The sequence below is a fragment of the Narcine bancroftii genome, chromosome 4 (assembly GCF_036971445.1).
Source record: "Narcine bancroftii isolate sNarBan1 chromosome 4, sNarBan1.hap1, whole genome shotgun sequence".
Classification (NCBI taxonomy): domain Eukaryota; kingdom Metazoa; phylum Chordata; class Chondrichthyes; order Torpediniformes; family Narcinidae; genus Narcine; species Narcine bancroftii.
Genome location: NC_091472.1, coordinates 96,273,818 through 96,298,568, shown reverse-complemented (window position 1 = coordinate 96,298,568; position 24,751 = coordinate 96,273,818). Strand labels below are relative to the sequence as shown.

The 24,751-nt window shown below is 47.3% G+C and overlaps 3 protein-coding genes and 1 long non-coding RNA gene across 13 annotated transcripts in view; 2 read left to right on the top strand and 2 right to left on the bottom strand.

The window, feature by feature from the left end:
• The window catches only part of LOC138760861 (interphotoreceptor matrix proteoglycan 1-like), a 175,005-nt gene extending 170,751 nt beyond the window's left edge, over nt 1–4,254 (bottom strand). For all 10 annotated transcript variants that reach the window (XM_069932080.1, XM_069932073.1, XM_069932087.1 and 7 more), the window contains exon 1: nt 4,135–4,254. The gene's annotated coding sequence lies outside the window, so the exon portion shown is untranslated. The remainder of the gene's footprint in view (nt 1–4,134) is intronic.
• Nucleotides 4,255–7,258: 3,004 nt separating this feature from the next.
• LOC138760864 (uncharacterized) lies at nt 7,259–8,522 on the bottom strand. Its single transcript, XM_069932096.1, has one exon. It carries the CDS (start codon nt 8,520–8,522, stop codon nt 7,269–7,271), a length of 1,254 nt encoding a protein of 417 aa, XP_069788197.1. The 3' UTR covers nt 7,259–7,268.
• A 3,139-nt stretch (nt 8,523–11,661) lies between these two features.
• Nucleotides 11,662–19,672, top strand: LOC138760865 (uncharacterized). Its single transcript, XR_011355917.1, has 2 exons — nt 11,662–12,657; nt 18,195–19,672. It is a non-coding gene; the product is annotated as an uncharacterized lncRNA (long non-coding RNA).
• Nucleotides 12,655–19,672, top strand: LOC138760863 (uncharacterized). The gene is made up of 2 exons (XM_069932095.1): nt 12,655–13,436; nt 13,498–19,672. The coding sequence occupies exon 2, from the start codon at nt 14,072–14,074 to the stop codon at nt 16,217–16,219; it is 2,148 nt and encodes a 715-aa protein (XP_069788196.1). The 5' UTR covers nt 12,655–13,436; nt 13,498–14,071; the 3' UTR covers nt 16,220–19,672.
• Nucleotides 19,673–24,751: the final 5,079 nt, after the last annotated feature.

Below are 24,751 nucleotides of genomic sequence, written 5' to 3'. Positions count from 1 at the left end.
ACCATTTGGACAGTCTACTACTGGCAGGACCAGGCTCAGTGCCCTGCAGGAAATGTTGACTAGTGCTGTTAGGGAGGGTTTAAACTAATGGGACGGGGGGGGGGGGGGGGTGGAATGTGGATGGATGGAGAGAAGTAAACAGGAGACAGAAACAAAGTTGAATGAGAAAAGTAAAGGTGGAGGACAGAAAAACAAAATGTAATTGTGATGGGCCTAGAGGACCCCAAAACCCAGTAGCAATAGAAATTCACCGACAAATGGTTACTTAAAAGTTACTTTTAATTTTCTTTAAAGATAAAAACAGGATCAAACCATCTTATTACTATTAACTTAACCCCCTCCTAATTTTAAGCGCATGTATATGTAATGGGTGTGCAAGTTCAGAAGAATTATTTGATTCAGTCCAATCTCACTCCTCCAAGTTCACCAGTATCAGGCAATTATACTGTGCACAGAATTCAATATTTATGAATTGTCACCAAGCTCCTGTGCTTGAAAGGTAAATGTTTACAGCTCAGGAAGGTTCTTGTCAGTTTTCAGAGAGAGATTTGCTGTTCGTTGGACATAAACTGATTCCTTTCAAGCAGCCACTTCAGTGTCTTGCTGAAGAAACTTGCCCTATCAGAGTTTTCCAGATGATAACCTCTTTCTTTCAGGTCACCAGAGTTCATTTTCTGTTTCCCTTATTTCAAATGAAACATGATACAGCCAGCCATCTTCTCTTGTATGGACCACAAGGGCTTTACACAGGCTGAACTCCAAACTCACAACCAATCATCAAAAAGGGGTTTCAAACAAGCTTCTAAAAGCCACTGCAGAAAACCAGTAGATCCAACTCTCCCCACCACAAGACCTTCCTAAAACAACACTCCTCCAAGACAGCTTGCTGACTCCTAAAATCAATTCATGAGGGATCTTATGGGCCCTTCCATTTGCACCTCATTGTGAAACTCTCCAGCACAGGAGATTTGTAGGGACCACCTTATCTATAACTCTTGCATTTTAAAATTAGATCTGTTTTGAAGTGTTTGTATCTGTTTGTGACCTAACTAAAACCCCACAATCTTCAAAAACATATCTATACATCTGTCACACAAGAAACAAAAAGGCCACATTGGAACTAGTGTGCAAAAGGTCAATAAGTGGAAGGGCATTTTATCTGAATATCTGTAGCATTTGAGAAAAAGTTACTGAGCTTGTAACACAAATTAGTCCAAATGAGTACGAATTAGTGATCATTGCAGAAACATGGTTGCAGGTTGGAGATAATTTGAAAAAATAGGCAGAAGGTGGGTTGTGCTCATAGTTAAAGATGAGATCACAGCAAAAAATGGGGGTTAGGGTCTAAGAATTAAGAAGCAAAATCTTGATTCGATCTGGATTAGGAATGGCAAGGGGAAAAGTCACTGGTGGGAGTAGTCTACTGTGCACCAAATAATGTTATGATTGCATAAAATAAAATGAAAGGTATATGCAGTAGGGAAATTCTGGGCAGTTATTAGCTTTGGTTATTAGGTCAGCACAAAATAGTAGACCAGATGGCTTGTACTGTGTGGTAGATTTCTATATTCTATAGAACTGATGCACACAAGAAGGATTGGCATGGAGGATTTTAATTTCTAAATTGATTAAATAAAGTCAGTCAAACTAAGAACAGTACAGGCCCTTCAATCATCAATGTTGTGCCAAATCATAAATTCCTTTTAAAAAGTACTAAACCCACCCTACCCTGTAACCCTCTTTTTTCTTTTATCCATGTCAAAGAGTCTCTTAAATGCCCCTATTGTTTCAGCCTCCTCCACTATCCCTGGCAAGGTATTCCAACTCTGCATAAAAATTTATCCCTGATGTCTCCCCTAAATTTCCCTCCTTCACTTTGTCCTCTGGGGTTTGCTATTCCTGCCCTGGGAAAGAGGTGCTGACTGTCCACCTTATCTATGCCTCTCAATTATGTAGACCTCTATCAAGTCTCCTCTCATCCTCCTTTACCCCAAAGTGAAAAATCCCAGTTTTATTAACCTTGCCTCAAGACTAGTTTTCCAATCCAGGCCACATCTTGGTAAATCTCGTCTGTACCCTCTACATAGCTTCCACATCCTTCCTATAAATGAGGTGACAAGAACTGAACACAATACTCTAAGTGTGGTCTCATCAAAGACTGGTAGAGTTGCCACATGACCTCACTACTCCTGAATTCAATCCTCTTTTTAATGAAGCTCAGCATCCCATAGGCTTTTTTAACTACCCTATCAACCTGTACGGCAACCTTGAGAGATTTGCATCCCAAAGGTTCTTTGTTCATCGACACTCTTAAGTTACCAAACATTAACCCTGTACTCCGCCTTCTGGTTTGTCCTTTCAAATCTGGATTGAATGCCATCTGCCACTTTTCTGTCTAACTCTGCATCCTGTCTATATCCTCTTGTAACCTTCTACAACCTTTAGCTCCATCCACAACTCTTGGGACCTTGTCAAATGCACAATATCTACCACATCTACCTTTTCTCTAACTTTCCACAGCAACCTGAGGTTTATCTTGATGTTTTAAAAAAAAAAAATCCAACACTTCCACTTTCTTAATCTCCACATTGCCCAGCACACAGGCCTATGATATTGCAGCCTCACCCTGATCAAGGTCCTTTTTACTTGTGGATAGTGAAGCAAAGTATTAATTTAGGATCTCCCCAACCTCCTCCACCTCACATTGCCTCCTTTAGCTGCCCCACCTTCATTCTCATCATCCTTCTGATCTTCACATACATATATTACACCTTGGGGTTCTCCTTAATCCTACATGCCAAGGCCTTCTCATGCCCCCTTCAAGCTCTCCCAAGTGCTTTCTTAAGCTCCTTCCTGGCCACCACATTTCTCATGAGCCCTTCCTTCTTCCTCTTAACTAGTTGCCTCACCCGTTTCATCAGCCAGCCACAATTCCCTTTTCCTACCATCTTTTCCTTGTCCAGTTGACAAGCCTATCCTGAACCCAGCACAAGTCATCCTCCACATTACTTCTGCACTTTTCCCCTGGAACCTTTGTATCGAATTTAGTCACTAGTTCCTGCCTCATCCCTTCATAATTACCCTTTCCCCAGTTAAGCGCTTTCCCATTTTGTCTGTTTATCCTTTTCCAAGCTTATGTTGAAGCCAAGGGAGTTGTGGTCACTCTCTCCAAAATGCTCCCCCTCTAGAGGTCCACCACCACCTGATCAGGTTCATTAACCAGAACTAGATCTAGTATGACCTCTCCTCACATCAGCCAGGTCACGTACTGCAGCAGGAATCCTTCCTGAACACACCTGAAACTCAGCCTAATCTATCCCGCTTGCAGTCAGTGGGTACCAATCGGAATTGGGGAAGTTGAAATCACCCATAACTACAACCCTACATTTCCTACACCATTCCAAAAACTGCCTGCTTATCTGCTCCTTAGTGTCCTAAGGGACATTTGGGGGCCTATAGACTACTCCCAGCACAGTGATGGCTCCCTTCCTAACTTCCACCCACACTGACTCAGTGAACACTCCCTCTGCAGCATCCTCTCTTTCTATAGCCACAATACTGTCCTTGATCAGTAATACTACTCCTCCCTCCTCCTTTTCTACCTCCCATCCTATTCCTTTTAAAGCACCTAAACCCCAATTCCTGCATCAGCCAATCCTACCCATCCTCCAGCCAAGTTTCAGTAACATACTGATCCTTGCTCAAAGTTCATAACCTTTATTCCTCATACTCCTAGCATTGAAATAGACACATTTCAACCCCTTTAACTGGCTGCCTTTATGCTTTTCCCCCTGTCTGTCCTTCCTCACCAACCAACTCAGAACATAGAGGATTATGCTTTTTGCCTTTCTACCATATCTCTGTACTCACATTCTGATTCTCACCTGCCCCTGCCCAACTGGTCTGACTGCATTAACTCTTCCTAACTAAATTCAAAGATCCTACCTTATTGGAATCAACCTATTCCTCTGGAGCTTTATGAACCAAAGCTCTAGGTCCCATTCCTTCACTAAGCCACTAGCCACTTTGCTTGAGCTACACCTCTTTTTAATTGTCATTGTCCCTGACCTTAATTACCCCTCCCACCAATTTCTATTCTATTTAACCCTTAATTTGCTTTTTAAAGGCATTCACCTCCAGCTGGATTCTGACTGTCCCAGCTCTTTAGAGTCCCATGCTCCTTGTAATCGATTCGAGAAACCTTGAGTAGAGTTCATAGAATGCATCTGTGATGGTTTTCTTGAACATGTTACTGCTCCTCTGTAAAGAGAAAGATAAAACTAATTATCTCATAGTTAGGAGTGATCACAGTCTGGCTGAATATTTAATACAGGTGGAGGGTGACAAAGTAAAATCCAAAACCAGTATCTTGTGCTCAACAAGAGACAATACAATGGGATGAGGGAGGAGCTGGCTAGCATAGACGCAGGCTGATGTACCATCAATAATCACAAAAGGCTGATATTGTGATATCAGGCTTTTACTAACTAATAACGGAAACCACCATCAACCTCAATGACTGACTGAAGCAAAGAGAAAGGGGAACATGCAAGGGGCTATGGGTAGGATCAGTCTCAGGAGGCGTGTCCAGCCGGCAGCAGCCAATCATGGCACAACATGGTTTCCCACAGTCACCCCTCCTTTTTAAGAAAAGTCCTGAGGGTGGGAATAAAAGAAAAGGTGAAACAATTATACATATATACATTATACAGGTTAATTCTATCAGGGGGTCTCCTCTGCCGCAGTGGGTGACATGGCAGTGGTTGGGGAGCTACTGAAGTATCCTGAGCGGCTTGTGAGGTGAATCTGTTAACCTTTAGTCAAGGGGTGGGGACAGGTGGGGTGGTGGAGGAGTGAAAAGCTGGTGCATCGTTGGCAACAACAGTGGCCTGGGTGAGAGGGTGGTTAGCTGCAAGTTCCGGGACCCCTAAGGTTGAAGTGAGAGGGGTTGTCTGTTGAAAGTCAATGGTGATCGGGGAAGGCCCCGATGGATCAAGGTCCTAGATCGAGACCGTGTCTTTGCACCTGTCAGGGAAAGCAACGTAGGCATACTGGGGTTTCATTTGGAGAGGGCGGACCATCTCAACCAGCTGGTCAGTCTTAGGTTGCCTGATGTGCCTCAATAGCAGGACTGGTCCTGGGGAGGTAAACCAGGTGGGCAGTGTAGTCCCTGATGCAGACTTCCAGGAAAAACAAACATCCATTCATGAGGAGTATTGTTGGGAGCCGTAGATAAAAGTGATCGGATGAAGTGAAGGGTATCTGGGAGGACTTCCTGCCATTGAAATCAATGTTGAGACGCTCAAAGGGGCACATAGCCTTAATCAGATGTGCTTTGTCCGGCCAGAAGAATTGGGGTTTGCATTCGGCACAGACCTGACAGTTTTTAGTTATAGTCTGGACTTCCTCAACAGAGTATGGTAAATTTTCAAGATTTGATAAAATAGAAAAACTGAGTAACTCCGGGGCACCAAAGGTCATTGTGGAGTGCCTGCGGTCTGTTCATTTGAATACTAGCACAAGTTCCTCAGGAAAGAGCGTCCTGGGGCTCTTTAAGTTTGCCAGGCCAATAGAGAATGTCATAATGGTAAGTAAACAGTTCGATTCTCCACCTGAGGATCTTATCATTCTTGATTTTTCCCCTTTGCTTATTATTAAACATGAATGCTACTGCTCGCTGATCAGTGAAGAGGGTGAACCGTTTCCCTGGAAGATAGTGCCTCCAGTGGTTTACAGGCTCAACAATGGCTTGGGCCTCCTTCTCGACAGAGGAATGGCGAATTTCAGGGCTTTGGAGGGTTCATGAGAAAAAGGCGACAGTCTTCCCGTTTGGTTGAGTGTGGCAGCCAAGGCAAAGTCAAACGCATCACTCTCCCCTTGGAATGGTGTGGACTTGTCTATAGCATGTGGTTGTAATGTGATGTCATCTCTGATACTGTTGAAGGCTGCTTGGGCTTCTGCTGATAGCGGAAATGTGGTAGCTTTGACCAGTTAGGCGAATCTTGTCCGCATAGTTGGGGATCTATTGAGCGTAGTATGAGAATAACCTGAGGCATCTCTTCAGAGTTTTGAGGGTATGTGGAAGAGTTAGCTCCATCAGCAGATGTATGCAGTCTGGGTCTAGGCCAATAATGCTGTTCTCAACTGTGCAGCAGTGTATGACTAGCTGTGCTGTCTGGAACACACATTTATCCTCGTTATAAGTGAGGTTCATGCATTTTGCTGCTCAGAGGAATTTGTTGAAGTTTGCATCATAATCCTGCAGGTTGTGGCCGCATTATCTAGATATGGGAAGGCGGCCTGTAGATCATAGTGGTCCATCATGCAGTCCATCTCCCGCTGGAAGACGGAGACCCCATTTGTGACATTGAAAGCCACCTAGAGGAAGTGGTAGAGACGGCCATTCACCTTGAACACCATATAATGGTGGTCCTCTGGGTGGATCGGGAGCTGGTGATACACCGACTTAAGGTGAATCATAGAGAAGACCCGATGGTCTATGACCATCCTATTCATAACCCCATTCTTCACCACGACCACCTGGGCTCTACAAGGGCTATTACTGGCTCCGATGATGTCCTCTCCCAATAACCGCTGAACCTCCATCTTAATTAATGCTCTGTCAGCTGCACAGTACCGTCTACTCCTGGCTTGCAATCAGGAGTGAGGTTGGCAAAGAGTAGAGAGGAGTTGACTTTGAGGATTGAGAGACTACATGTCACCTGCAGGGGGCTGTCTGTGAACTGTTCATTGCAGACGGTAAGGGGGAGGAGCCCATCGAAGCACAGAGTGACTTTCTGAAGTTTGCACTGGAAATCCAACTCCAGTAGCAAGGAGACACAGAGTTGTGCCATGACGATCAGTCTAAAGTGTTTGAAAACTATGCCTCCAACAGTGAAGGTCACTACACAGGACCCCAGGGTGGTTGCTGTGTATAATTTGGATGTGAGTGATATCCTGTGCTTGAAGGGTCATACTTTAAGGGACAGATGTTTAGTGGTATCTGTACCGACAATAACCACACTAGCAATGTGAGTATAAGACAGCTTTAATAAACTAATATGTACACTAAGAGGTCTTGTCTCTCTGCAAGACAAACCTGGAAGGGTACACTGTAGCTCTGGACTGCTTTATATACGAGGTCACCGGGATGACCCCTGGTGACTTAGTGGTGTAATTACATATCACCACATTCACCCCACCTTAAAAAAATTGTTATTCCCCCTGCCCCCCCTCCAACCCCCGTCCTCCTTCCCTTGTTTGTAAGTTCATAAGTCCAAATTTTTTCGTGGCTTCCATGGCCTTCTGGATCTTGGTAGTGGTATAAGGGTGGGGAGTGCGGTCTTCCTTTCGGCCTTTCTTGGTGGAGGTGTGGGAGTGGGAAGTACTAGATGGCCATGTGGACTTGTGGGCTGGGGATCCTCTTGTATGGGATTAGGTCCTGCCATCAAGTCTAGGGTGGTGATAATTTGTGGGGCGGGCATACCTAGGGTCCTGATTTCCGGGGTGGGTGGCATAGTCCTCTGGGGTGACTCGATGGATGACTGTTCTAGTGACTGCTGCTGCGCTCCTTGTTGATCCGTAGACATCAGTGTTTCCTCCACGTTGTTCACACATCCGGCCTGCGCAAGATCCCTGGTGGCCACCGAGTCTTCTCTTCCATCTGGGAATGTGACGAAGGCATACTGAGGGTTCACGTGCCTCAACTCCACTTGATCCACCAGCGGGTCCGCTTTGTGGGGTCTGCAGTGCTTCCAGAGGAGAACAGGTCCCGGTGTCATCATCCATTTAGTCAGCACTGTGCCCGTCATGGCTTTCCTTATGAAAGAAAAGATATGGTCATGTGGGGTCATGTTGGTGGCAGTACACAACAAAGAACGTATAGAGTGTAGGGCTTCTGGCAACACTTCTTGCCATCTAGTAACAGGTAGGTCTTTTGCTTTTAAAGTCAAGAGGACCGTTTTCCAGATAGTGGCATTTTCCCTTTCAACTTGTCCATTCCCCCTGGGATTGTAACTTGTAGTGCGGCTGGTAGCAATCCCTCTCTCATGCAGGTACTGCTGTACTTCTGTGCTCATGACTGCAGCACCTCTGTCTGTGTATATGTAGTTCGGGTACCCAAATATGCTGAAGATGGGTTGGAGGCATTTTATAACAGTGGGTGCTGATACATCAGAACACAGGATTGCGAAGGGGAAACGGGAATATTCATCTATTACATCTAGGAAATAGACATTTCTATTATTGGATGGGAGCGGACCTTTAAAATCGAGGCTGAGGCACTCAAAAGGTTTGGTAGCTTTTATCAGGGTGGCTTTGTCTGTCCGGTAAAATTGCAGTTTGCATTCCATACAGATGGGGCAGCTCTTGTTCACTGACCTCAATTCCTCTACCAAAAATGAGAGGTTTTGGGTTTTAATGAAGTGAAACAGTCTAGCGGCCCTCGAGTGGCCCAACTCATTGTGCAAGCTCTGCAAATGGGACATGTGGTTAAGGATGGCATAAGTGCCTCTGGACAGCATGTCCGGGGCTCGTTGAGTCTCCTGGGGCGGTATAGAATGTTATAGTTAAATGTAGACAATTCTATACGCCAGCGCAGGATTTTGTCATTCTTAATTCTCCCCCTGTTCTGGTTATTGAACATAAAAGCCACAGACCGTTGGTCCATGATGAGGGTGAAGTGTTTACACTCCAGATAATGTCGCCACTGCCTTACTGCTTCCACAAAGGCTAGGGCCTCCTTCTCTACTGATGAGTGTCTTACCTCTGACCCCTGTAGGGTTCGTGAGAAAAAGGCCACCAGTCATTCATCTTGGTTTAGGGTGGCTGCTAGAGCCACATCGGATGCATCTGTTTCTACTTGAAACGGGATCGACTCATCTATGGACCGCATGGTAGCTTTAGCGATATGGTCCCTAATGTCCCTGAATGCTCTGGTGGCTGCTGGACACAGTGGGAAAACTGAGGCTTTTATAAGTGGGCGGTGTGATAGTACAGTTTCTATCACCAATGTGCATATGTACACATGGTAGTGTAGAATGACTATGATTAGCTGAGAGTGTAGCCACACCTACTGGCAGGTCTTAAAGAATTGTTCCTAGCCAGACCAGGTCATTCTGGACTGGTTGACCTACTTGTGATATGCTCCAGTCTTTTAGTTAATAAAAGCCTTGGTTTGGATCAACAAGTCTTTGGTTCTTTCGACGCGCATTACAGGCGGGCCCTGTCGGTGTAGTTGGGGACCCATTGGGCATAGTAAGTGGACAGTCCCAAACACTTTTTTAATGCTTTCAGCATGTGTGGCACTGGGAGGTCTAGGAGAGGGCGCATACAGGCTGGGTCTGGGCTGATTTCTTCATTTGGCAACTTCCTGGTGCTAAAGACGCATTTGTCCCTGTTGTATGTTAGGTTCCTTTCCTCGGCTGCCTGGAAGAAGCATTTTAAATTCGTGTCATGATTCTCCTGAGTGTGGCCACATATTGTCACGTTGTCTAAGTAAGGGAACACCGCTTTCAGTTGGAACTCATCTACTATTTGGTCTATTTCTCTCTGAAACAGGGACACTCCATTGGTGACACCGAAGGGGAGTCGCAGAAATTGATGCAGCCTGACGTCTGCCTCAAATGCCATGTTAATGTGACCGCTATTTCTAATGGGCAGTTGGTGGTATGCTGCCTTCAAGTCTATGGTGGAGAACACCTTATACAGTTTTTCTCCTGACTTTACTACAACCACCTGGGCTCTCCAGGAGCTGGTGCTCTGCTCTATGATGCCCTCCTGTAGTAGCCTGCGGACCTCTGTCCAAATGAAGGCTCTGTCCCTCGGGCTGTACCTCCTGCTCTTTGTGGCTATTGGTGTGCATTCTGGGGGTCAGGTGTGTGAACAGCAGAGGGGGTTCTATGTTCACGACAGATATGCTGCAGTGTTGTTTCTTTGTAAGGCGTAGTGGGGGGGGTGAGGCCCGTTGTGCACTATTGTAATGCTTTCTAACTGGCATTGAAAATCTAACCCCAATAGTACCAGGGCACAGAGGTGAGGGAGTACTAGTGTGAGAGATGGGAAAATTGATCTAAAATTATGAACATGGAAGAAACTAAAGTTCATCAGTAAAATGGCTGTAACCAGTTCAAACAGGATAAGCTTGGGGCTTAGGATGCAGGAAAGCAGAGTCAGCACGATTAACATAAGAATCTTCTAGTCTTTGTGACAAGACCATAGCACTAAGATAAGGAATGGTAAGGTACAATAGAATGTAGGAAGTTGAGGTAGTCTGGATCAGATAAGGGTCTCCTAGCCCTGGACAGAAGTACCAAGTCATACATTTCTAATTAGCTAACCATACACAGATTTATACATATGAAATTAGCCAACCCTAGATAGAATGAGTCAACTCTGCATATCAAGAGACTGTAGCCCAGAGAATCAGGAAGGTGTGAATAAGGACAATGACATGATGGGGCACCCACAGGATACCCCCTGGTCCTCCAAGTGTACTGAAACTGCACGTAGGCAGGAAGGATTACCTATGCCAAACCCATCCAGGGGGGGCAGAAGAATGTAAGGGGGAGGGCATTCTGATACTGAAATTGACTGTATAAAAGTTGGGTGAGCCCCAGTATGTGTGTGTATTCCCAGGGTAAGGGGAAGCACCCAACTTTGCATTGTTGTAGTAATAAATGTTCTTTGTTCTCAATTTTTGTCTCGAGCAATTTCTTTAAAGGTACTTTAATTTCTAACACTAGCAATTTGAACCCTTCGTATTTTGTGCCCTGGATTTCTAGAGTAACCCTGCAAAGCTGTTTTACATCAGCTACAAGGCTGCTGGTTGCTAACAGGATCCGGTGCTCACTCGGGCGTGTGGGGAGGGCAAGGTGGTTGACTAACCCCTGGTCAATAAAACTTTCAGTGCTTCCACTATCTATTAAGCAATTTACCCTCACATTAATTTTGATGCACACAGTGGCATCAGATAAATTGTGTGGACTCGCCTGATTCATGCATAGGGAAGCAAGTCTGGCGTGTCCTTCCATCCACTAGTACTCGGCGTCATATTTTCATCTCCTGAAGACTGTGTCCTCTGCTCTGTAGCATTTGTCTAAGATGGCCGGCTGCACATGGCATTCTTCTTCTTCTGTGTGTCTGTGGAGAAAGAAGAGCTTTCCCACCTCTCATTAGCATGAGAATGGGCCTTGGGGGTTCTACAGACTTTTGCATAATACTCACGTTTTCCACAGTTGGAACAGACATTTTCTCTGACACGGCAGAGGGCTCTGGGGTGCTTTCTTTGTCCACAGAAAAAGCACTTGGGACCCTCAAGGTGTACTGCTGCTGCTGTGAATTCCTGTGAGGCAGCATACTTTTCTTCTTGTGGGGCCAGAGAGTCCAGCAGTATGACGTTTGTCCCAGCCCCAGGGTCCTGTGAATACTCCTCCAATTCTTTCCTGGCATCTAGCCCTACCATTCCTTTATCCAGCAGTCGATGTCTCATCTCAGTGGACTGTATGCCCGCAACAATTCTGTCCTTAATAAGGTCCTCGGCATACTCCTGAGCTGATACTGCTTTAAAGTTGCAGCCTCTCGCCAGGTCTTTCAGAGAGAGTATAAAGTCTCTGGCAGACTCCCCTACTTGTTGTGACCTGGTCATGAGCCTGTACCGTGTTGGAATCTAGGGGTTAAAACAGTATGAAATAAATGATAAATTAATAAGTGTATATTTACTGCATGGAATCTAGGGGTTAAAACAGTAAGAAATAAATGATTAATCAATAAGTTCATTTGTACTGCATGAGTCAGGGAAAGAGGAATGTGGCTAAGTGGCTGTCACAGCATGGAGCAAAGTTGGCTGAACAAAATTGGCTGCTCCCAAGATACAGGGAGAGGATATGCATAAAACGATTTAGGAGGAATGCTCAACTGAAGGAGGTGGGAAGTAGCACAGGAGACACAGGCCAGATCAGAACAAAGAATGGCCCGCAAGAATCAAAGGGAATGGAAAACCAGTCTAGGAGGAAGATTAAGGCAGGAGGAGGTGTTAAAGAGAACAGCAGAAATTGGCAGGACAAGAACAGAATGGTGATTAGAGATATCTGGGGATGAATTAATTTCTGATCAACACAATGGGATAGTCTGGCCAGGAGGATTAACATGGGAGTGCTACACCCCAGATATCTGCAAAACAGGAGATGACTTGTGATAACCCTTATGCAAAAAGATCTAGCAAAGGAAGACAACTTTTGTTCTGTATGATAATGAAATCTAGCAAAGGAAGCCAACTTTTGTTCTGTATGATAAGGTTGACCTATATAAACTGAACCAACTGGACAATAGGGGTCAGTCTTGGGGAGTAGCTCACTGTGCAAGTGACCTATGAACTAATGAGTGACCCAGAGCTCTGTTAAGTTTTATTCTTGTGCTGTGCTGTGCTGTGTGGTGTAATAAATTGACTGTTGAACCGAATACCTTCTCCTATCACTTCATTCAAAGAACGCGCTGGACTCAGACTACACTTAGACTAAATTAAGAGTAAGTTAAAGCCAGAGTCCAACAATTTGGTGACCCCGACGTGATGAAGATGGAGAAGTGACGGAAGAAAAAGATACGAAACACCGGTCGATTGTGGTGTGGTGATAACAACAAGTGACCATCCTACAAAGGGAGGTAAGCAGACGCCTGTTTTAACGAAGTTCTGCTATTGGCAAAGATAAATTGTGTGTTGTCACTACTCTGCAAAAGACCTAGTTAAAGACAAGAATAAAACAAAGGGGGTTGGAGTCCTCCTAATAGAAAGGGGGTTGGAGTCCTCCTAGTATAAGAGGGTTGAGAAAGAGGGGGTTGGAGTCCTCCTAGTAGAAAGGGGGTTGGAGTCCTCCTAGGATAAGAGGGTTGAGAAAGAGGGGGTTGGAGTCCTCCTAGGATAAGAGGGTTGAGAAAGAGGGGGTTGGAGTCCTCCTAGTAGAAAGGGGGTTGGAGTCCTCCTAGGATAAGAGGGTTGAGAAAGAGGGGGTTGGAGTCCTCCTAGGATAAGAGGGTTGAGAAAGAGGGGGTTGGAGTCCTCCTAGTAGAAAGGGGGTTGGAGTCCTCCTAGTATAAGAGGGTTGAGAAAGAGGGGGTTGGAGTCCTCCTAGTAGAAAGGGGGTTGGAGTCCTCCTAGGATAAGAGGGTTGAGAAAGAGGGGGTTGGAGTCCTCCTAGTAGAAAGGGGGTTGGAGTCCTCCTAGTAGAACGGGGTTGGAGTCCCCTCGTAGCGATCTCGAGAGATAGCTTTAGACACTTGGCCAATTAGTATAAGGTGTATGGTGATGGTTATTTGCTCCTATAGTGTATAATAAGTATCCGTATAAGGTGTATTGTGTTATAGGTATTTGTTTTTATAGTGTGTAATAAGTATTTGCTTAAGAATCATGTACCATAGTAGGGTATAGTAAGTATCCGTATAAGGTTATAAGGGGTATGGTGATGGTTATTTGCTCCTATAGTGTATAATAAGTATCCGTATAAGGTGTATTGTGTTATAGTTATTTGTTTCTATAGTGTGGAATAAGTATTTGTTTAAGAATCGTGTACCATAATAGTAATAAGTATCTGTATAAGGTGTTCGGCATTTAACTGTTTTTTCATGCACGCTGGTATTGTTGCTGTGTATATCACTGTGTTACTCTCGATGTTTTAAGTACTTCTGGAAAAGGGGCAGCAGAGGTTACAGATTGTACTGTTTTACAGGGTAGAGAGGGCATAGAGGCAAGGTATTTAGAATACGGAGCAGGGAAACACAGTGGGGATAGGCAGTCACACAGTGAGGCACCTGTGTACACAGACTAACCGCAAAACAAACAATGTACATTTCACACAAAGGGGGAAACTAACAAGCTAACCGCAAAACAAACAGACACTTCACACAACCACGAGACACATAATCCCCCAGCTGGCTCTCTCTCTCTGATCATCCCTGAAGGGGAACACCTGTTTTCAGGGAGCTGCTGGTCATCTAGTGGTTATAATAACGTGGGAAGGGACGAAGTATATTGCAGGGTGTCAAAATCACGAAGTCTAAAGAGTTAAAGATCAGAACGGAGATGGAAGGAGTAATTAGGGATGTAGGGCAAGAGCTCGGGGGAGACAGAGGGGTTCCCCTATCTGTACACCGACAGTGGGAGAAAACAAGGGATCAATTACTGGGAGGAGTACCGAAGGGAGAGGAGGTACAGGCTATGGCACGGTACGAACAGATATGGAGAGAGCTGCAGGATCAGGGGAAGGTGCCACTAGGGTTTGAAAAAATCCGACTGGTACGGTACTTAGGAGAAGCAGAGAGGGAAGCAGCCAAGGAGGTGCAGGAACATGAGGCAAAAGGACAAGGAGCTATGTGGAATAAACGAAGGTTTAAACAACTGAGCGAAGTGAAGGAACAGAGAAGGGCAGATTTACACATTATAACATTGGCTTGCATGGCTGTGGATGCGAACCTTCAACATGATATTAAACAGGGATCCCAGAACACTAAGGAGAATACGGGGGAGGTGAAGCCGTCAGCCCCGTTATATCCAGAGTTACCGGAGACATTGCCACCACCTTATCCTATTCCCCAAATGCCAGCGATGCAGATAAGTGAGGGAATAGTGAATGTCACTGAGTTAACAGGTCCAGAACTACATGAGGCGAAGGAGAGACTGAAGAGAGTTGCACAGGGGAGAGTGGAGGAAACAAAAGAGTGGGTGCACGAAGTACAGAACGATAGATGTGCAGTAAGGAAAAATAGTAGGGGCTTGGGAAGTACAGATGAGAAAGAGCTGGGACAAGAGGAGAATAGGAAGGGAAATGACCCCGCGAGTGTCAGATGGGAACGGGAGAGAGAGCAGGACGAGGATACTGATCTAGCTAGTGTGAGTGTGGAGAATGAAGAGGAGGAACAGCCAGTCACGATCAGGGGAAGCATGATCACACATAGAAGACAGAGTCAGGATGACCCTCGTTCCCCTTTGGGATATGCGTTGCGGGACAGGGAGGAAGTACGGCTTCCAGAAAGGTATAGACAGATGCCGCTAATTTATAAGGGTCCGCAAATTGGGGATAGGTATCAACCCTTCTCATTCACTGACATGAATTGTATTGTGGATAAAATGCCACCTCCGACTGAGGGAGGTGGAGCGTGGATGGGAAAGTTCTGCCAATATACGATGGGACATAAGATAGCCATAGGGGATTGGAGAGCATTATTGGGTAAACAGCTTGGGCTGTGGGAGATACAGCAGGTAGAAATAGTTGCAGGAATCACTAGTTGCCTCGATGCCGAACCATTTGCCAACCATGCTACGGCAATAGGAGGGGCTATGAGAGATAAGTTCCCCGTTTCCCCCGGTGTCATGCAGTCCCTGACCTTTTCCATAAAGGAGGATGAGGAGATCTCGACTTTTTTGAGTCAGTGTAGGGAGAGTTGGACTAATAAGGCAGGAGTACACCCAGCCACAGATCCCTTGCAGACTACACTCTTTAGGGCTGCAGTAACGAGTGGACTGCCAGCTGTAGTTAGGGAGACATTAGAGAATAACCCTGATATTCCTGGCTGCTCGAGTGAGCAATGGGAAAAACATTTGACCCATCACATGAAACGTTACAGGGCTAAGCAAAAGGAGGACAAACATACTATGGAGTCGGCACAAGTGCAACTCCTTAAGCTTCAATTGGAAGAGGCTAGAAAAAAGGCAAACGAGGCAAAAAAGATTTCCTCAAAGGGTGCAGACCAGATGATTCAGCAGCCAACGCAGCCACCACAAGGGAATAATATGAGTTGGCACCCGGCCCCATATTGGGCACCGGGTCCCACCTATGTGGCCAGAATGGGGGGTCCAATGGGGGGATTCCGAGTAAGAGGGAGAGGTCGGGGTGCTCCACGAATGCAGCCAGCCGCATGCTTTGTATGCGGTCAGCCAGGACACTGGAAGAGAGACTGCCCCCTGGCTTGGGATCCTCGGGACACTCCACGAATGCAGCCAGCCGTATGCTTTGTATGCGGTCAGCCAGGACACTGGAAGAGAGACTGCCCCCTGGCTTGGGATCCTAGGGACACTGGGGGAAGGGGATATGGACCACCACAAAATGAGCATTGGGTCCAGTCCCAGAGATCGTCAGTGCCACCCCCGGTACATCAGGCACCCCATGCGGCTTTAGCTCCAAAGAGACAATTCCCTTTGCTGACAGAGGAGGAGCAATATTGCCCACAGTGACGGAGCCCGAGCACCCACGAGCAGGCTAGGTTGGCAGACCCTTTCCTGCAGATTAAAGTTATGGACATGGAAGTATCCTTTTTAGTGGATACGGGAGCCAGATTTTCTACACTGACTGGCACTGAATTTCAAGATAAAACATCATCCTCTAGCGTCCAGCTGATAGGGTTCTCGGGTACACCAGAAAATCTGCCGTTTTCTACACCACTAGTCACTTCTGTGGCAGGACAGACTTTTACACATCAATACATTTTGTCAGCCAGGTGCCCTACCAATCTTTTGGGCAGAGACCTGTTGGTCAAGTGCGGAGCATCGATCCTTTGTGGACCCAGCGGAATAGAGATTACCTTTCCAAATGGATATTCTATGAACTGTTCAGTAACTACACTGCATTCCAGTTCTCAGATGTTGTTGGCGGCAGCTGGAGGATCCGCGTCTGAGGGACAATGGGCTGACATTTACTGGGGGCTGCTGCAACCTGAGGACCCACAGAAGGGAGGGCTGCTAAAGCTTTATAATCAATGGAAGCCGTGGATCCAGACGTTACACCCGTATACCCCTCCCTCGGACCCTCCCCATATGACCCTCTTTTACGATAGGGATGGGGATGAAATGTATCAGCATGCCTTTTATGAAGAGGTAGAGGGCAGGCAATGGGAAATTAATTCGGACTACATAGTGGTAGGAAAGGAGGGAGTGGCCGCTGCGGTGGCACTGACATCTGAACAGCTGGAATGGTATGAGATGGCAGGTGAGGCCATTCCTCATGTCACCCTTGCAATTGGCACTACTCATCAGGCAAAAGATTTGGGACCGATGTGTCGGAACTTGAAGTCCCTAAGGGACTGGTCTGACACCCAAATACCGACAGTGCAGTTCTCCTCATCTGGTCAGGCATACAGAATTTGGTCCATTACATATGATCAAGTCCTCCTTGAGCATAGACAGATTGAACGATTTCATGGTAGAGAGAAGATGGATCACCCCGACTCAGCCCCTATGCTAGATTCTCTCCCTGAGAACCTGTGGTCAGTGGGACCAGCAGATGTGGGTTTTTGTCAGCAGGTTGATCCCATAACCTTCGAACTGTCAGATTACACCCTTATTTGGCAGATGCAATACTACATCATCCAAAACCAAAGACAGTAAAGGAGATGCTTTTGTTTTTGGGTTTGTCAGGTTATAGTAGGCAGTTTATCCCATCGTATGGTGAATTGACACATCCACTGCGAACTTTGGTGAATGAGCAGGGGATGAGGAATCTGGGAGCTACACTGGATTGGACTGCACAGGCTGAGATGAGTTTTATTCTATTGAAGCAAGCTCTTACAACAGCTACAGATTTGGCGATTCCAAATTATAACTACCTTTCTTTTTGGATGTTTCTGAAAAAGCACACACAATTGATGGTGTTCTTTTTCAGAAAAAAAGGGGGTGGAAGATGTGTGCTCATGTATGGGAGTATCACACTAGACCCAACGGAAGACAGACACCCACCATGTACAAGACATGCAGCAGGAGTAGCAAAGATTCTACAAAAGGTGGCACACATAGTAATGGGACATGGCCTGACAGTATTAACAACACATAGTATTGTAGCATTTGTGAGCTCCACAGCATTTACAATGACTTCGTTAAGGCAGACGAGACTAGAAAAGATCCTGAATGCTCCAAATGTTACGTTTACCCATGAAGGCATTAACATGGCAGAAAATAGTGGAGAGGATGAACCAAACAATAAAAAGTAAGATCAGGAAAGTACAGGCACGGACCAAACTAAATTGGGTGGATGCGTTGCCTCTGGCATTAATGTCAATAAGGAGTTCGGTAAGTTCTGTGACAGGATTCACTCCATATGAACTACGAACGGGGCACCAGTTCCCGGGACCGGGAGCCAGAAGTCAGACTACGAAGAATGGGGTAAGTTCAATGGGATGCAAGCTGTATTATGATAAACTAACGGCTCTGGTGTCAGATTTTTCACAACAGGTCACAAGTCCCAACAGAGAAGGGGAAACACCGATACCTTCAGTCGCGGAGTGGATTCTGCTAAAGGTCATCAAGAGAAAGTGGTCGGAGCCCAGGTGGACAGGACCCTACAGAGTGGTGGAGAGGACGTCCCACGCGGTTCGACTACAAGGAAAAGGCGAGACGTGGTATCATTGGAGTCAGTGTGCAGCAACGGACCCACCGACACGGACACTGGAACAGATTCGAACGGAGGTGACTGAGAACCTGTGAAGCAACCACGGACTAAGAACACTTAAAGTCCTTTTTTTAAAGAGACTATTGGACTACAGTGACTGTGTATCAGTGGTTGACGGCATAATCAAGTTATTGGCATCAAAACAACGAAAAAAGCTGGGATGAATACTATGTGGGGACTATGGGTACTGGTATTCCGAGCCCTTGAAGGGGCTGGGGTAGAAAACCACTGTACAAAGTGTGTGCACTCGGCCTGGGGGTCGCACAACGAAAAAGAACAGTACTTTACTGATTGGACTAACTTTCCTGAACACTGTGTGGGGGCTCACACAGGACGTAAGTGTGTGCATAATGGACAAGTATATGATGTTAAATTCAATAAGGGCTCTTTACTATCTAATAAATTAACTGGTGATTGGTCTCATTTTCATGAGACCAAAAGGGGGACTGTTGGAATCTAGGGGTTAAAACAGTATGAAATAAATGATAAATTAATAAGTGTATATTTACTGCATGGAATCTAGGGGTTAAAACAGTAAGAAATAAATGATTAATCAATAAGTTCATTTGTACTGCATGAGTCAGGGAAAGAGGAATGTGGCTAAGTGGCTGTCACAGCATGGAGCAAAGTTGGCTGAACAAAATTGGCTGCTCCCAAGATACAGGGAGAGGATATGCATAAAACGATTTAGGAGGAATGCTCAACTGAAGGAGGTGGGAAGTAGCACAGGAGACACAGGCCAGATCAGAACAAAGAATGGCCCGCAAGAATCAAAGGGAATGGAAAACCAGTCTAGGAGGAAGATTAAGGCAGGAGGAGGTGTTAAAGAGAACAGCAGAAATTGGCAGGACAAGAACAGAATGGTGATTAGAGATATCTGGGGATGAATTAATTTCTGATCAACACAATGGGATAGTCTGGCCAGGAGGATTAACATGGGAGTGCTACACCCCAGATATCTGCAAAACAGGAGATGACTTGTGATAACCCTTATGCAAAAAGATCTAGCAAAGGAAGACAACTTTTGTTCTGTATGATAATGAAATCTAGCAAAGGAAGCCAACTTTTGTTCTGTATGATAAGGTTGACCTATATAAACTGAACCAACTGGACAATAGGGGTCAGTCTTGGGGAGTAGCTCACTGTGCAAGTGACCTATGAACTAATGAGTGACCCAGAGCTCTGTTAAGTTTTATTCTTGTGCTGTGCTGTGCTGTGTGGTGTAATAAATTGACTGTTGAACCGAATACCTTCTCCTATCACTTCATTCAAAGAACGCGCTGGACTCAGACTACACTTAGACTAAATTAAGAGTAAGTTAAAGCCAGAGTCCAACAACCGGGAGTGGAGTTCGCTATGCCCCTTACTGTAATGCCTCTATAAAATGCTCATTGCCACTTGGTAGTGTAGAGCTTGTCGAAAGAACCAAAGACTTGTTGATCCAAACTAAGGCAAAAGACAGGAGCTCTTCACAGGTGGCTGACCAGTCCGGAATGATCCGACCTGGCTAGGGACACAACCCTTTAAGGCCCAGACAGTAGGCGTGGCTAAGCTCTCAGCCAATCGCTGTAAGCACAGTCATTACACTCTAGATACTGTAACTATATACATTGGTGATAGGTCTGTACTATCACAGGTAGGACCTGGCATCCTGAATAAGGGAGTAAGGGTGGTCTCCCAGCTGCACTAACAGCAGCATTAATCCAATGCCTCAGCACCCTCCACGTAATTCAGAAAGCATCTCTGCCAGCAGCCGAAGTGTGTGCCGGCTCCGGGATTTCTAGGGTCGAACTCGAGCTCCAGCCTGTCTGGTCGCAGCACATAGCTAAGCCACAGTCTCTGGTCCCTTAGGTAATGTGGAGGCACCCCAGGGGTCATTCCCGGTCTCCACGTGGTCCCTGGGTCTAGTTATAGCAAGGCCAGACCCTGAGGTACTGGGAGCTGCTGGTAGAGCCTCTGTGGGGCTTGTGTCAGCTGGAGGAGTCACCTGAGTGCTTGGGGCTGTTGGCTGAGTCTATTGGCTTTGGGACGTTTGCAGCGGGCTTAGGGGGGATCCCAGCGGTAGCATCAGGTCTCCGTGGTACTGGGGAAACTGCTGCAAGGTGAGTGATGGTAGAGGTGGCTGCTTTTCCTGGCTCTGGAGTGGTCGGGAATTCTGCACATACGTGGTGACTGGGAGCACGACTTGTGGCGATCCTTCCACCCGCGCTTGTAATGGCCCCTTTCTGATCGGATCGGAGTTTAGGGTCGGCGGCGCCTGTACCGGCGAGCCCATGGGCAGGCAGGGCTCTTGGCCGTTTCTTACCTGTCCTATCGTACTTCTGTGGTCTTCCCTGCATTTCACCATGATTCCAGTACAGCGGTCCCTCGCCATCTCTGTCCTCAGATGCACGTGCGTGCTGGTCGTCCCCAGATTCCATTCCTCAGGAAGAGTCTCCAGGTGGTCGGGAATGCGCATTGGAGCAGAAGCAGCTTCCATCCTAGAAGTTATATTAGTTTATTAAATTGTACTGACAATAACCACACCAGCAGTGCAAGTATAAGACAGCTTTAATAAACTAATATATATACTAAGAGGTTTTGTCTCTCTGCAAGACGAACCTGGAAGTCTAGACTGTAGCTCTGGACTGCTTTATATACAAGGTCACTGGGATGACCCCTGGTGACCTAGTGGTGTAATTACATATCACCACTGTATCAGGGTGGATAAAACTTTCTAGTTGATATCATTACCATTTATCTAGATGTCCATCATTGTCCTGGCGAGTTAGTGCAGGGCCTCCTGGTTCAGAGTGATGGTGGCCAGTATAGATAGATTGTCCAAGTCTGATGGGTGCTCCCATGTCCAAGATGGCTGCCCTCAGCCCCAAGATGGCCAGCCTCAGTTCCACAAAGTATCGTATGCAAGGGAAGATGGCATTTGGTGTGCAGTCCAAATGGCAGCCTGGTAGAGTGCAGGGAAGATGGCACTGATTGTGCTGCCCAGAATGGCAACTGTCCATATGCAGCACTGCTAGACCTCACGGATGGTTTAACTGGCAAACTTTGGCGTAATGCCCTTTTTTCTGGCACCTGGAGCACACTGGATCCTTGACAGGGCAGTGTTTCCTCAGATGCTGACCCTGCATGCAAAAGTCGCACTTGGATGTTGACCCTGCCTGCAATAGCGGCCAAGGTCAGATCACTAGAGTATTGGGACAGTGTAGGGATCCAGTCATTCATGGGCAGGATGATAAAGAGTCCTAGGATAGCAGTGCCTGTGGCGACCAAGTGGAAGAGTAGTCATCTGAGTTCTGGAGAGCCAGCTCCAGAGTCTCTATAAGTTCAACCGCCCTTTGCAGATTGAGAACTTTTTGTTCCAATAGCCATTGTCATACGAACCTGGAGCAGATACCTACATGCCTCTGATGAGGTCATTGCGTTCTGGGCAGCCAACGTGGCCTTACAGCCACATCCCGTACACAGGATCTGGAGGGCTCACAGATACTCAGCACTCGACTCACCAGGTCACTGTTTTCTGGTGGCCAAGAGATGCCTGGTTAACCTTCCTGCGATACTGGGCCTTGAGGGTCTCCTTAGCTGCTTGGTAGGAGCTGGTGTCACTGATCAATGGGAACACTTGGGGCCTGACACACAAGAGTAGTAGTCTCAAATGGTTCGTATCTGTGGTGATAGCATCCATGGCTGCAGCCAAGAAGTTTTCGAAGCAGCATTACCAAGTTTGAACATGTTTGGGGCGTCCGGTGACCAAAGTAGGGGGCGGGGGGGGGGGGGGGGGGGAAAGAGTCAATTTTGGGCTTCTCAGGTTTCAGGTACTGTTCCATGCTTTGTAGTTGAAAAAATTAGTTAATAAAATTTATGTCCTGTGGTGGTGTGAGCAGTGAGAGAAACACAACGACCAAGTTGAGGATCGTTAACAACTGCTTTTTTTCAAATTCAGCATGCCCCTTTAAGGGCAGCCTGAGCTCAGTCACCTGGTGCATTGTGACATCATAATCACTGCCCAGGGTGGGCTGAAAGGGATGCTGGAGTCAGAGAGAAACCTCTGACGACGCCATTTCCCCATGGCTGCTCCGCCATGTGGCAATACAAGTGGTGCGAGTTCGCCATGAGGATGTGCGCCGCTACACAACCCCCCCCAGAAATGGCTACGCGTCCTGTCACTTTGGTGGCCGGCCCTGGCGCTTGAGCGCAGCCGTCTGCACTGGCTGTGATGTCCAGATGGGCTGCCTTCAGGCAGTCCACCGTAAAAAGTTCCTCCCTCCCCCCCAATGTCTAAGGTGTAGGTTCCTCCGGTTCAGTGCAAGACTTTGTATGGCCCCTCATACAGTCGCTGCAGCAGTGCACCCTGCGGCCCCCTTTGCACGAAAACGAACTGAGCCGAACTGAGTTCTTTGAGGAGGTGGATTAGCCAGGTGCTGTGGCGTGTTGGGGGTGGGGGAGCCAGAGAGCCCAGTCTTCTGCGGAGGTCCACCAGCGTTTGCGTCATTGGCCGCAGTGTTAGGGTCTGAGCCGAAAAACTCACCCGGTAGGGAAAGCGGTGTGCCGTACACCATCTCCACCCCTAAGGCTTGTAGGTCCTCCTTGGGTGCCGTCCTAATCCCAAGGAGGACCATGGGTGGCTCGTCCGCCCAATTTGGTCCAGAGAGCCTGGCCATGAGTGATGCCTGTGGAACCTCTCCACCAACTTGTTGGAGTGTGGGTGGTATGCCATGGTGTGGTGGAGCTTCACCCCCAGGAGTTTCGCCATCTGGGTCCACAGGGCGGATGTGAACTGCGTGCCCCTGTTGCTGGTGATGTACGCCAAGATTCCGAATCGGGCGATCCACTGGTTGACCAGAGTCCTGGCGTACATCTCTGCAGAGGCTTCCTTGATCGAGATAGCCTCCGACCACCGTGAGGAGGTAACAAGCCTCCCTTGACACCAGCAGGGGTCCAACGATATCTACGTGGATGTGTTGGAACCTGCGAGCCGCCGAGTCAAAGTTCTGTAAGGGAACCTGCGTGTGTCAGTGGACTTTGGAGGTCTGGCACCTGGTGCAGATTCTGGCGAGCTCCGCCACCTCTCTCTTGAGCCCATGCCACACGAACTGCTCTGTGACCATACGGACCGTCATCTTCACCGCTGGGTGAATGAGGTCATGGACTAGACTGAAGACCCTCGGTCTCCAGTGCGGCGGAACTTCCAGACGCAGCGTACCTTTTGACACATTGCAGAGCAGTGTGTCTGGGCTGCTGTGGAACTGGATGTCTTCAAGTTTGAGGCCCGAGATAGTGGTCTGCAAGGCCTGCATCTACGCATCATTCCTCTGGGCCTGGGCCAGTTGAGCGTAATCTAGGCCAGGGGCGAGAGTGTTGATGGCAGGTCTTCAGGGTGCATCCGCCACCACGTTATCCTTACCAGGCCTGTGTCGGATGTCGGTCGTGAATTCTGACATGTACGAGAGGTGGCACTATTGTCTGGCGGACCATGGATCCTTGGCTATCGCTAGTTCCTGGGTGAGGGGCTTGTGGTCCGTGAAGACTGTGAATGGCCTGCCCTCAAGGAAGTAGTGAAAGTGGCGGATGGCCAAGTACAGTGTCAGGAGCTCCCAGTCAAAGGTGTTATATTTGAGTTCTGGTGGGTGCAGCTGCTTGCTGAAAAAGGCCAGTGAGCACCAGGGTCCATCAAACCACTGTTCCAGGACCCCCTCCCCACCCCCAACTGCTGTAGCTGAGGTGTCCACAGAGAGCTCTGAGTGCACCTCTGGCCGTGGGTGCACTAGTAGTGTCATATTGGGTAGGGTCTCCTTCACCATGACGAAAGCTTTATTTGCCACTTCCAGACAGGATAGAGTCTTTTCTTTGGTGGCCATCAGCATAAACAATGGGCACACGGTGCGAGCAGCTCTGGGGATGAAACGATGGTAAAAGTTCACCATCCCCACGAATCCTGAAGTCTTTTTTGGGTGGGGGGTTTGGGGAAAAGTTGGACGACCGCCACCTTCTCCAGCACTGGTGTGGCCCCGGCCGTTGATATGGTGTCCCCCAAGAACTGGAGGGTCTCCTTGCCGAACTGGCATTTGGCCGCATTGACCATGAGGCCGAAATCCGCCAGGCGAGCAGAGGGTGTGGAGGTGGGCCTTGTGTTCGACATGGCTGCAACTGGCAATGAGTGTATCACCCAAGTAATTGAACACAAAGTCCAAATCCCTCCCTAACGTATTCATGAGGCGCTGGAATGTTTGGGCCATGTTCTTTAGGCCGAAGAGCATACGCAGGAACTCAAAGAGGCTGAAAGGGGTGATAATAGCCATCTTACCCATGTCGTCTGGATGCACCGGGAT

What these genes read in the sequence shown, in the direction of transcription:
- LOC138760864 (XM_069932096.1), bottom strand. Translation starts at nt 8,522, where the DNA reads ATGCTGTCCAGAGGCACTTATGCCATCCTTAACCACATGTCCCATTTG.
- LOC138760863 (XM_069932095.1), top strand. Translation starts at nt 14,072, where the DNA reads ATGGAAGGAGTAATTAGGGATGTAGGGCAAGAGCTCGGGGGAGACAGA.